General features: G+C 40.2%; 1 protein-coding gene across 34 annotated transcripts in view; it reads right to left on the minus strand.

Annotated features, from left to right (window-relative positions):
- LOC110177636 (chromatin remodeler ATRX homolog) overlaps positions 1–13,233 on the minus strand; it is a 597,323-nt gene that overhangs the window by 346,014 nt on the left and 238,076 nt on the right. Inside the window, exons 10-11 of one of the 34 annotated variants that reach the window (XR_015273290.1) lie at positions 10,858–10,886; positions 10,617–10,790 (exon numbers count right to left, since the gene is read on the minus strand). The exons of 31 other annotated variants lie outside the window; for them this stretch is intronic. Coding sequence is in view for 1 of the 3 variants with exons in the window: in XM_086840142.1 (XP_086696268.1) it covers positions 10,791–10,886 (96 nt within the window). In the remaining 2 variants the exon portion in view is untranslated. Of the gene's footprint in view, positions 1–10,616; positions 10,887–13,233 lie in introns of those variants that run through there. 2 more of the 34 variants (XM_086840187.1, XM_086840142.1) reach the window with 2 other exon arrangements.

The following is a 13,233-nucleotide window of genomic DNA, read 5'->3' on the forward strand; positions in this document are numbered from 1 at the left end:
TTATGGTAGAATCACTTCGTGCTTCAATTTTTTTCGTATTTTTTTAATAGTTTGAAAATTAGATAAGCTGCGCATAGCTCCAGTTTTGGAGTTGTTCTCCAATTTTTAGGTACCATTATAAATATTTTCAAACTTTTCCATATACTGGTCGATATGCTTTTTCTGACGCATCGGAAACTCGTGAAGTTTAATAAAATAATGGAATTTGTTGTGGTCTTTTTTCAATAATGATATTTTTTCTTTAAAAACTTTCCATTTTTGAGTATAATCATTTGATATCTTCTATTTTCAGACAATCAAAGTTTTTGCATTAACAACTTTCCTATAATAATTACTGGGACTACCCATCCCAAAGGGTCACATATTTTTGATAGGTTTAAAAGTACTGTTTGTTTATTTTCTTTTCTAGATCTACATTATCATTTAGTTTAAGGTCATCTTCATGGAGTTCCCAGTAAAGACCCAATGTTTTTACGACCTCATTTGTTTTTTATTTGTGTTATTTTGTTGTCTCCTTTATCTTCTATCACTTTTAAAATCTTTGGCTTATTTAAAATGAATGACTTACTGGAAATGTCATTTTTATGGCGCTTTCAATTGCATTGCCTTCGGTTATGAGTTCATCCATCTTGAAAACATTTTTAAACATCTTTCCGATTTTCTAATTTTTACAACTTTGGTTATGTCTACAAGAGCTAAAGTAGCTTATAACGGATCAGACCAGCTGTACCATAGTTTATTGTCATACCCTTGCATGATATTATAATTTCAGTCAGAAGTTTGCAACGATGTGAAGGAGTCTTCTCCGACCAAATAAATACATGTCGGCGGCAAGGGTATGTCGGTCGGCGGCAAGGGTATGTTATCCATGTCAACACTTTTGATAATTGACGCAGCTGCACAGCGAGTTCCGATCGGTTCGAATACCCAAGTTCCACCAACTGACCATTTCAGCATACGCGCTCACGTCATAAACTCACTCAAGTCAAGCGTATGCAGCCATCTCTGTCTTACTCAAGACTCTTGGTATCTTACCATCGAACCTCACTCAGCAGCAGAGCGTCTATGCCTCTGCTGCCGTGCTTTCGCTCAATATCAGCTAGTAAAGCAGAAGCAGGGAATTCCCCGAGTCCCCAATTTACCAGAATGCTACATTTACTAGGAATCACACTGCGACACGGCCTTCCTGACCTATCACACGTCCTCGTGTGCTACATCCACCACCCATGTCCAAGTCACATACCAGACTCTTTTAATTATGGTATCTCTTAGTTTTAATAACATAACTTTCTCTAACAATTTACAAACTTACAGAGCCGCTTACACAAGCATTAACTGACAATTTTTCTTATCTAGGAAACACAATTTCCTTTCGTTTACAAACACAATACTTTTTCAACTTCATGATCTTATTCATATCATTTAATTCTAATCAGAATTTTCCAATAATTCAGATTTTACATACTTAGATTTGTCTCTTAGTTTCTCAATTTAATTTGGTGTGCACACTTACACCCAATCACCTTGACCCCCGCCATAACACTTCTCATCCCTGTGAGACAGCTGTTATGGTGCGGTCCTCAATTCCCCTCTTGGGACACAGGCGCACGCTTACTAACGTCGTCTTTTAGTTCGTTCCCCTCCTGGGAATCGCCATCACTGAGGCCATCGAATTCTTCGTTTAATTCGTTAATTATTTGTCTGCTTGGTAGCGCTCTTAGCCATTCAAGAGAATATTTATACGTTCGCTTATTAATTAATGATTTTAGTTCATATCGATAGCCGTCTAAAACTTTGATCACCTCAAATGGACCTTTAAATTTGGGGTCAAGCTTTGTCTGATGCCGTTCTTCGTTTTTCAGCAAAACATGATCACCTACGTTATGCTTCATAATCTTTGCCTTATTTTTGTCAAATCTTTGTTTGTCATATCTTGCATTATTTTCCATGTTTTCCTTGGCTTGAATTCTAATCTGTTCTCTATCTACATCATTGTCTTCTTCGTTTATTGACAATAAACCAAAAGGCCTAGCTTCTTTTCCTATTAATAGCTCTAAAGCGCTAAACTTGGTGACTCGATTTGCAGTACAATTCATGGCCAGTTGTACTTCAGCCAATGCCTCCTGCCATGATCTCTGACTCGTTTCAACTGCTGTCAGCATTGTCTTGAGTGTCTTCATCACGCGTTCAACCTGTCCATTTGCCCTACTAGCTCCCGTAGCGATCAAATGCAGCTGAATCTTTTGAGCGGAACAGAAATTGCGGAAGCCTGAGCTAGCAAAACAACGACCTTGATCCGCTATTATTCTAGTTGGCAATCCAAATAGCGCCACAACCGATTTCACAGCTTTAATACAGCTTTCGGTGTCTATATTCAGTGTGTGGTAAAAATAAACGAACTTGGTGAATGCGTCTATTAAAACAATGACGTATTCTTTTAAGTCGTTTTTGCCACTCATTTTTCCTGTAATGTCGATGTGAACTGTGTGCCATGGTATCTCTATCTTAGGAATTGGATGCAATTCTGCCTGGACCTTTCCATTTGTGGGTTTTGCTAGTTTGCACGTGATACAATTTTCTACAAATCTACGTACATACTTGGTCATATTCTCAAACCAGTAATATCCATATACCTTATCTAATGTTTTTTCCCATCCCAAATGCATAACAGATTCGTGTACGTGGTTGATCACTGCCCACCTAAATGCCCTTGGAATTACCGGCAAGCACCTTGTTTTACCATTCCTCTGTATTTTCCTATGCAATATACCCTTTCTCAATTCAAATGTTTTATTTAAATTTTCCGGTAACTCGTTATTGCGTAATTTGGATGAAATATTGATTATTTCAGGATCGCGCTGCTGTTCGGACACCAACCAATTGTCGGTCACTTCAGTAAGATTAATACGCTTCTCAATTATTTTATCCACACACTTATTTCCTTCTGACAGTGGATTTCGGGAAAGGAAATCGACATGCGCCATTCGCTCCCCTTTTCTATATTCAAGATCGAAATCAAATGACTGTAAAAACCCCCACCATCTATGCACTCTTGGTGTTAATTCCATTTTGGTGCGACTGGCCTTTAAAGAGTTACAATCAGTGTAAACGACAAATTTACGACCTTGTAAATAATGCCTAAAATGCTTCATAGCATTGACAACTGCTAAAGTCTCGAGTTCGTACGAGTGGTATTTTGCTTCTGCCGGAGAAGTACATTTGCTATAATACTCCACTACATAGGATTTATTTTCGATTTTATGTAACAATATTGCCCCGTAACCGATGGAGCTGGCATCTGTGTGCAATTCTATTGGATATTGTGGATCAAATATAGTTAATACTGGGGCCTGTGTCAATACACCTATTATTTTCAAACGTATTTGTTCATGTTCTGGCAACCAGACAAAATTAGCATTATTTTTTGAAGTAAGCGTAAACAATGGTTTTAATATTTCGGAAAATTTTGGAATGAATTGTCGAAAGTAAGAAGCTAAACCAATAAACTGTCGTAATTGAGTAACAGTTTCCGGAGGTGGCAACCCTATCAATGCCTTGATCTTTTGTGTATTTGGCCGAATTTCTCCATTCGTTATTTCAAACCCAAGGTACTCGATTTTAGTTCTAAGAAACGAACATTTCGTTATATTAAATGAAAATCCGGCTTTACTTAAGGTGTCCAACACTATCTTTAGTCGTTCTAACGCTTCATCTTTTGTTTTAACTACTACCATAACATTGTCAATGTAAACAATTGCGAATGTGTGTGCCAACGGACCCAGGGCTTTTATTATTGCACGCTGAAACACAGAAGGTGCGTTCTTCAGACCAAAGGGCATGGTTAAGAATTCGTACTGTCCATCGGGTGTAACGAAGGCCGTTCGCTCAATTGAATCTGGGTGTACAGGGATTTGGTAAAATCCACTTGCCATATCTATACACGAAAAGTACCTTGCACCACGAAGACGAGCTATTTGATCCGAAATAAGACGCAAAGGATATTTATCGGCAATTGTATTGTCGTTTAAAACGCGGTAATCTACACAAAGACGATCTGTGCCATTTTTCTTCTTAACCAGCATCATGGGACTAGCAAATGGTGAGCAGCTGGGACGAATAATTTTTGATGTAAGCAATTCATCAATTTTGCACCGAACGTGCTTCCTCTCATCTTCGCTAAGCCTATAAGGTCGGCGTTGCACAGTCTTTTGTGGATCTATTAGCCTAATTTCTAATTGACCTGTCGTCACACGAGTCATTGGAATTCCGTCAATAAACCTATCAGAGTGACATCTCAACATATTGTTTAATATCGTCTTATCGGAATCGTTTAAATTGGTGTCAGAATTTATGATTTCTTCATACTTCGCTAGGCTCAGAACATTTACTCTTTTTGTCTTATAAAAGCAAAATTTATCTGCATCAATTGATACACCAAAGCCCAGGCCTAAAACTTCACGGCCAATCAACACGTCATGCTTCAAATATTTGTCCATAACTACATGTAATAAAACTTCTAAACAATATTGTTCAATATTAATATTACTCAGAACTTGCAATGTGCTACAAATGGAATCGTTACTTATGCCATTTAAAGTTACAATATTGTTAAATCGTTTTCCGGTGAATTTATCCGCAACACTCTCCTTGACCAGTGAACATTCGGCTCCAGAATCAAAACAATATGGAATAGACTCACCGGATAAGGTAATTGTTCCACTTGGTGGAGCTACGGTACAAACGTCAACTCGCCTCTCGTAGCTCTTGCTGTTTCCACCAGTACGATTTTTGGGGCATACAGAAGCCACATGTCCGTTTTCCGTTGATACGCTTCTTGAAAGCGTAAGCCTGTAGCTGCTGCTGCAGCTCATTACGAGTCGTCACATTCGTTGTAAACAGCCAAAGCAACAAATTATTGTCAATTTGAGCCATGTGAGCTAACGCTACTGATATCGCAATCTCCTCCAAATTCTTTGCCTTCCACTTTGAGAGCAATAGGGTGACAATGCGACTGCCGTACTCAGCGAAATTCTCTCCAGTTTTGGGACGTCCGTTCAGAATGTTCATCAGTATGGCAGAAGTTGTCTCAATGCCCACGAAACGTTGGATGAAGAGTTCCTTAAACTGCGGCCATGTGATGCCAGCGAAGCATATTTGGGACAGCCATTGCGATGCACTGCCTTCTAATGCTTTGCTTAACGCAATCACAAGCGTACTGCCTTCGAGAGCATTATCCGCAAAAATTAAGTCCACTGTAGTACACCAAGCTGATGCATCTGCTCCAGCTGTGTCAGGGCAAAACTTGGGTAGAGTGACGTGGAGTGCTCTCCCGTCTATTGTCGGTGCTCTTGGTGCCTGCATGGATTTTATTATTTCCATTAAATTCCGATTTTGTTCTTCTAAGGCTGCCCTATATAGACTAGAGCTGTCCTCTTTTGGCGGAGCCAATCCCACTTCTGATGTCGGCGGCAAGGGTATGTTATCCATGTCAACACTTTTGATAATTGACGCAGCTGCACAGCGAGTTCCGATCGGTTCGAATACCCAAGTTCCACCAACTGACCATTTCAGCATACGCGCTCACGTCATAAACTCACTCAAGTCAAGCGTATGCAGCCATCTCTGTCTTACTCAAGACTCTTGGTATCTTACCATCGAACCTCACTCAGCAGCATAGCGTCTCTGCCTCTGCTGCCGTGCTTTCGCTCAATATCAGCTAGTAAAGCAGAAGCAGGGAATTCCCCGAGTCCCCAATTTACCAGAATGCTACATTTACTAGGAATCACACTGCGACATACATATATTCTTGATCAGCATCATCAGCCGAGCTGATCTAGACATATCCGTCTGTCTGTCCGTTTCTACGCAAACTAGTCTCTCAGTTTGAAACTGTCTGAATGAAACTTTGCAGTTAGTCTTTTATATACGCTCAATCGTAAATAAGTAAATAAGGGCCAGATCGGGTGACTATATCATGTAGCTGCCATAAGAACGATCGGAAAATTACAAAAAATATATATATATCTTTTCCAGTTTTTAACATATTGTCATCAAATTTGAGATATAGCCATTTCATTTTAATCTACAATTTTGTGTTATTTTTTTTTTTAATCGGACTGCTATATCATATATCATTTCATATCATCTTTCCAAGTGAACGGACGTGTTTTTTTCTTGCGCTCTCGTTTTGTGTTAAAGTTTCAATCTAACCACCGGGGTTAACTTAAATTTTCTAATTTGTGTTTATAACTTCCCGTTCACTTCGCGTGTGCATGCAGCTATCCTAATTTTGTGTATATAATTGGTTTTTTTCTCCAATTTAGTTGTGCTGCTAGTGCTAGCTTTTGCATATTTTGAATTCCTTTTTGTGCCTTCTTCGTCTAGCTTTTGTTTGCGCCGTCGCAACAGCTAAACGTTTCATCTATTTATCTCCCACGCTCTCCAACTCTCTCGCTTTAGTTGTGCCGCTGCACTTCTTATCTTATCTAATCTATTACGCTCTCCCGCTCTCTCGCTCTCGCTTCTTTCTTCATAGCTCTGTTGTTTTTTTTCAATTGAAAGTACAGTGGTAAGTCGTTATAATGTCCTCAAATATTGTCTGTTCCGTTAAAACCTGCAAAAAGGCAATTGCTGCAGGTGACCTTACAATCGGCTGCTGGCTGTGCGACAACGTCATGCACGCCAAGTGTATTGGAGTTGCAGCTCGGACGGTGGACGATGTAAGGAAAAACATCGGCCTGCGTTACTGTTGTGAGGCCTGTCGCGATGTAGAAAGGGAGATGATGTCTTTCATGCGGCAAACCAAAAGCGGTTTTAAGGCATTTTAACGAGTTTTCGTAAAACTCTTGATATGTTCTTGGCGCTGGACACCCAGTTTAATAGCCTTACGCTATTAAATGAGTCTTCTAGGCGCAAAAAAACTGCTACTGGTGGGCAGCATGTAGACGGACCCCAACTACCTGCAACGGGCTCTCAGCAGCAGCCTCTCACGCCTCTGTTTTATCCCCTGGGGGGTCGCAAATATTGACCCTTCAAAGTCCCGTCCACACAAATATATCTGCCCAGGGTGTTAGGCCCGGAATACCGGCCGACAATGGCACGGCAGATAACCAATCTGCCTTGCCAAAAGCCCTTATAGCGGTTCCACCAACGAGACATATTTTTGTCTCGCGGCTCTCCCCTGACCAAACATCGGAAGATGTTCTCGCCTTTATACAAGGCAAAACCAGAGCCGAAAAAATTAAGATAAAGGTGGAAAAGTTCAAATTTTCTTACGCAAGGGACATTTCATCTTTCAAAATAAATGTCCCTAACGAGCTCTTTAACACTATTTGCTCTCCCAACTTCTGGCCAGATTACATAGTTGTTAAGGAGTTCGAGGCGAAGAAAAAGAAAAAGCGGCCTGTAGGAATAACTCTTCCCAGGCCTGATGTTACCACTGCGCCTTCTACGTCTTCCAATCCCGACCCAAAAAACTAACCTACTCCTTAGGTATTTTCTGATAGCCTTTCGTTTGCATCTCAGGTTATTGTGCTCACAGAAACCTGGTTAAAGCCGGAGATTCTGAGCTCCGAAGTTTTTCCAGCTGTGTTCACGGTATATCGGCTAGATCGCCCTATCAGACGCGGGGGTGGAGTTCTTATAGCGGTGGACTCCTCACTCACGTCAGAATTATTAACCTTCTATGTGAAGCTATCTATCAAAGGTAGCTCCATTTTTATTACCTGTTCCTACATACCTCCACTGTCGGAACTTCCTATTTATTGGAATCACCTTTCCGCTATTCAGATGGTTTCCAGTAGACTTTTGGATAGAGACCAGTTGGTAGTTCTTGGAGATTTTAATATCCCTGGTGCTATTTGGTGCTCGAATAATTCCACCAATACTCTCAATACACCTACACAACATGACTTTATCGCTGGCTTGTTTGACATTTCGCTGTCTCAAGTCAACCATGTTCGAAATTCCAATTCCCAATTGGTCCGATCTATACATGTGCACTGACATGGCAGTTGCCGTGGATATTTTTTACAGTGCCATGAACTCATTTTTTACTGAATGCGTTCCGTTATATTATCCGCCAAGCTCGAATAAACCGCCGTGGTTTACTAAAGAGTTGAGGCGACTTAAAAATAAAAAATCTTGACTTTATGCTAGATTTAAAATCACCGGTTCTCAATCTGCCCTTTCATCTTATTTATCAGCTCGGTCAAACTTTACCGTGCTGAACGCGCAGTGTTATAAAAACTATTTAACTCGTTGTAGGGCCCAGTTCTCACAGGACCCAAAACAGTTTTATAATTTCGTTAACACTAAACGTAAACCTAAAACAAATCCTTCCTCGCTTTCATTTGAAAATATGTACTACCGCAAATAATGATCAGGCAATAGCCGATCTATTTTCGCAGTTTTTTCAAACAACCTATTCTAGCTCTTCGTATATATACCAGACTTATTCCTACGACATACCCAAATCGAACTTAATTTTGTGTCCTAGCCTAAACGAAAGCTCTCTCCTTTTAGATCTTCATCGTGTCAAGCCAGTTTATTCGCCAGGTCCCGACGGAATTCCAGGCTGTGTGCTCAGGTATTGTGCCGACGCCCTGTGCTATCCCCTTCTGAAATTGTTTACCTTGTCCTTAGCAACCTCCCACTTTCCCATTATTTGGAAGGAATCGTTTATTATTCCTCTCCACAAAAAATGTAGCAAATTGGATGCCAGCAATTATAGAGGAATCTCTAAGTTGTCGGCCATCCCTAAATTATTTGAAAACTTTATCACCCCTCACTTACAGCACCTTTGTAGATCGGTTATTTCTCCATGTCAACATGGTTTTATGAAGCGAAGATCAACAACAACAAATCTTTTGGAGCTCTCTTCCTATATTATAAAGGGCTTCCATAATAATTGTCAGACAGATGTAATCTATACTGATTTCAGTAAAGCATTTGACTCTGTTAATCATTCTCTCCTCGTTAGAAAACTCGATTCAATGGGTTTTCCAAGTGATCTTCTTAATTGGATCTCTAGTTATTTGAATGGCAGGACGCAAAAGGTCCTCTTTAAGAATAATTTATCCAATATTCTAAGGGTTACATCTGGTGTCCCGCAAGGAAGCCATTTGGGACCCTTATTGTTTACATTGTTCATAAATGACCTGCCCAAAGTCTTGACTAACTCCAGAGTACTTATGTACGCAGATGACGTCAAGCTTTGCGTGCAATACAATGACGTTGCCTGCCAGTCGGATTTACAAACAGATCTTAATAATTTTCAAACTTGGTGCCGTGTAAACTTATTAAACTTAAATGGCTCGAAATGCAAGCTAATGACATTCTCTCGTGTCGCTCCTAAGCTTGCTACTTACACGCTGAACGGCTGCTCTTTGGAAAGAATTAATACTGTTGACGATTTGGGCGTCCGCTTGGACCCAAAACTTGACTTTATTGATCATATTTCGTCTATGGTGAATAGAGCCAGGGGTGTGCTTGGATTTATTAAACGGTGGTCGAAGGAATTCAATGACCCCTATGTTACTAAATCCTTATATACTTCCTTAGTTCGTCCTATCCTAGAATATGGATGCTGCGTTTGGAGCCCTCAGTACGGCGTCCATAGTAAACGCATTGAGTCGGTTCAAAAGAACTTTTTACTTTTCGCTCTACGCGGTTTAAATTGGGATGCAAACCAAAGATTACCTTCCAACTCTAGTAGACTCCTATTAATAAACTTGCCGTCCTTAGCCAATCGTAGAACGATGCTAGGGATAACCTTTATTTTTAACCTTATACATGGTGATGTGGAAAGTGCTGACTTGTTGAGTCAGCTTAATTTCCATGTACCATGTAGAACTACTAGATCCTATATCCCATTAGTGTTGCGCCACTGTAGAACCTCCTTTGAACTGCATGAACCTTTTCGAGTGCTATGTGCAAATTATAATGATTTGTACACACTAATCTCTAAAGTAGATTCCCTTCCCAAATTAAAATCTTTAATACTAACACACTTAGTAAGCATGCAAGCTAACAATCTGGCAGAACGCCGGTAGTCAATTTTCCTCGTATTCTGTCCTATATTTTATATCGCGCCTACTAACACCTAACCCAAACAGGCACGTGCCTGGTGTCATACGGGCCACTTGTATGTACTGACCGTAGTGCATCAACGTCCAATAAAAAAAAGAAATATAGATGGCCATAGGAACAATGGAGAAATTAATACAATTAAAAACTATAACTTTTTTAGTTTTCTTTAAATGTACATATTATTTAAGATATATATATTTTTTATTATTTTAGTATTTAGTTTTTAATTTAAATCGGACGACTATATAATATAGCTACCACACAAACAATTGTTAGGGATAAAGGAAAATGCAAAAGTGCGAATGTAAAATTTCTATCTGCAAGGGAATATAAACTTCGGCGTGCCGGAAAATTTTTATATGACCGCTGATAACACAAGCCCCTATTTATCCAATTTAAAATTATGTCAGAAATAACTTTCTAGTCTCGGGGTCCAAGCGTCAAACACCACTCTTAATTTTTTAGTTAAATTTGTATCCCTCTGTATAGCTTAAGGTAGGTGATATTTCTATCTCTTTAGACTTTACCTTATGTCCATAGTCAATATATGTTATCAAAAATATTTTAGAAACTTCTCTAAGTTGTTATTTTCGCAGGAATTTGTTCTCCATTTTAAAAAGCCGTGCCATTGATTGTGGCTTTAATTCCCCTTCAACGTTTATTTGTATACCCCTGCAAGGTATTATTATTCAATCCAGACCCTATAAAGCAGAGATGGGCACGAAAAATAAAGAACTGAGCCATACAAAAAATTTTAACAACAACAACCAGCATCGCTGCGCGTCGCAATTATGATCCTGAAAAAAATGTTAGGAAAGTAAATATACTGCCAAATATTGTTGAGCTATTCTATGAATATTTTTTTATTCACTTAATGTTTAGTAAGAAAGTGTCATTTAATGTTGTATTTTTTGTTTTGTAAGCAAAGATCGGCAAACTAAGCCTGGACTTCTGGTCTTTATAAAAAAAAACTGGTCTCTAAGGATAAATTTTAAAATTCAGCCATTTGAATAATGAACTTTCGCATAGGTTCTAAAATAACGAATAAATCACAAATGACAAATTCTTGCATTCAGTGTAACATTTTTGACAACGCAGCATGAATGACTTGAAAGTTTTTATGGTTTTTGTTAATAAATAAGTAATACAATTAAGTACAACCCGCAATGAACAGATAATAATGCACACTTAGATTTTATGAACCGCACGCTCTTAATGCCAGAAAAGAAGTGAGTGAGAATATCGAGAGAACAAAAGAACAACGAACAGGCGAGAAAGAAGGAACAAATTGGAATGTGCATCTACTTGTTATACACATACATTTACGCAAATATATATGTATGCGTGCATAATTATCAATGTGACTTTTGCATATTTGAGCACGCAAATGTTAACAGTTTTCAAATTGTTTTTTTCTGTTCTAGAGCAAGTACGCAGCTTCACGAATGGCGTGCAGGTTTTGAAAAAAATACATGTATATCATTTTTGTGTAGATGTGCGCTGAGATCTCTGCCGTCATGTCATTGTTTTTGTAAATGTGAAATGAGGCCTCTGCCGACAAGCTGTGTGCTGTTCCAAAATATAACAGAATGAACCGCACGAGCTTTGGGAGCCAAGGCGTGCCCATGCCTGAATTTGGCAGCCTTGAGCAATAATAACTAACGCACAAATAGGTCGATTATATGCCTTGTTTATTTTCTTGTCTTTTCCCTCGTCGGAGCTGCAACTTACGATCGAACGCTTGGATTCAATATATATAATTAAAATGTAGCTTAGCTTACAGATAAGGCGACAGAAGAAAAAGAGAGAGAGAAATAGATAACTAAAGAGAAGAGCTAAGGCGCGAGAGGTCTGCTCCGAACATACTCCCCCCGTTGGAAGAGGTACTGTTCCAACTTCATTGGCATCGTGAGGCTGGACGTATAGCTTGGCGACTGCCCTCTTGATCAGACCCGTAGCAGTACGGACATGGCTACTCGGCAATGGCAATGCGCCCAAGCTGCCAATTCATGGACGGAATGTTGTCCTCCTTCAGCAACTCTATGTTTCCAACCTTGATGTTGGACGTTTCGAAGCGCCACTTTCTCCTTTTTGAAGTAGGGGCAAGTACTCGCTGCTCCACCTTTTCCAAAAGTGCTGCTGCATCTAGGTCACCCATTGCCATCTGCTGAGGTGGCCTTCGCGAAGATGACTCACGTCAGGCTCAGGAAATCGGCCGTTGCTGGAACCCCTTAGGAAGTGAGCTGGCGTTAGCACTTCCAGGTCATCCGCTCTTTCTGTAAGTGGACAGAGTGGTCGAGAATTGAGAATGGCGGAAATCTCATACGATAGGGTTCGCAATTCATCAAGGGTCAAGAAGGAGCGTCCAACGACCCTGTAAATATGATATTTTACCGCCTTGACCGCCGCCTCCCATAAAACTCCGAAGTGAGGGGCACGCGGAGGGATGAATTTTCAGTCGATCCCATCAGCCAAACAGACAGATGATTTCGATGCCGTGTGTTGCTCGCTCCCAAACAATGCCTTTAGCTCGACAAGCTCACTCTTCTCACCGAAGAAATTTGTAGCATTGTCGCTCCAAATAATACGCGGACTGTCCCTAAGGCTAATAAACCTTCTGAGGGCTGCGATGAAGGAATCGTTCGTGAGGTCCTGGACGACTTCCAAATGTGACGCCTTCGTGGAGAAACAGACAAGCACGGCGATATAACACTTGTGAGGTGCTTTATTCCTGCTTTTCGCTTTGCAATAGAAAGGCCAACAATAGTCCACTCCTGTGGCATGAAATACGGGATTAGGCTGCACTCTATCTGCTGACAGGCTACCCATAACGTTCTCCCAAGTCACTGGCTTCATTCGAAAACATCGGATACATTTGTTGACGACGCTCGCAACGAATTTGAGGCCTCCAATTGGCCAATAACTTTGCCGCAATGCGGCAAACAATGCTTGTGGTCCTGCATGTACAAGATTTCTATGAAAATAAATGACGATCGCCTTTGTGACTCCGTGATCCTTGGGTAAAAATAACGGATGCCTCTTATCGTGGTCTAAATTGGAATTCTGCAGCCTTCAGTCAAGACGAAGTAATCCATCGAATCCGAGCATTGGCCTTAGTGAGATCAGTTTGCTTTCCTAAGGACA

The sequence above is a fragment of the Drosophila serrata genome, unplaced genomic scaffold (assembly GCF_035046125.1).
Source record: "Drosophila serrata isolate PLE 108 unplaced genomic scaffold, ASM3504612v1 contig_88, whole genome shotgun sequence".
Classification (NCBI taxonomy): Eukaryota; Metazoa; Arthropoda; class Insecta; order Diptera; family Drosophilidae; genus Drosophila; species Drosophila serrata.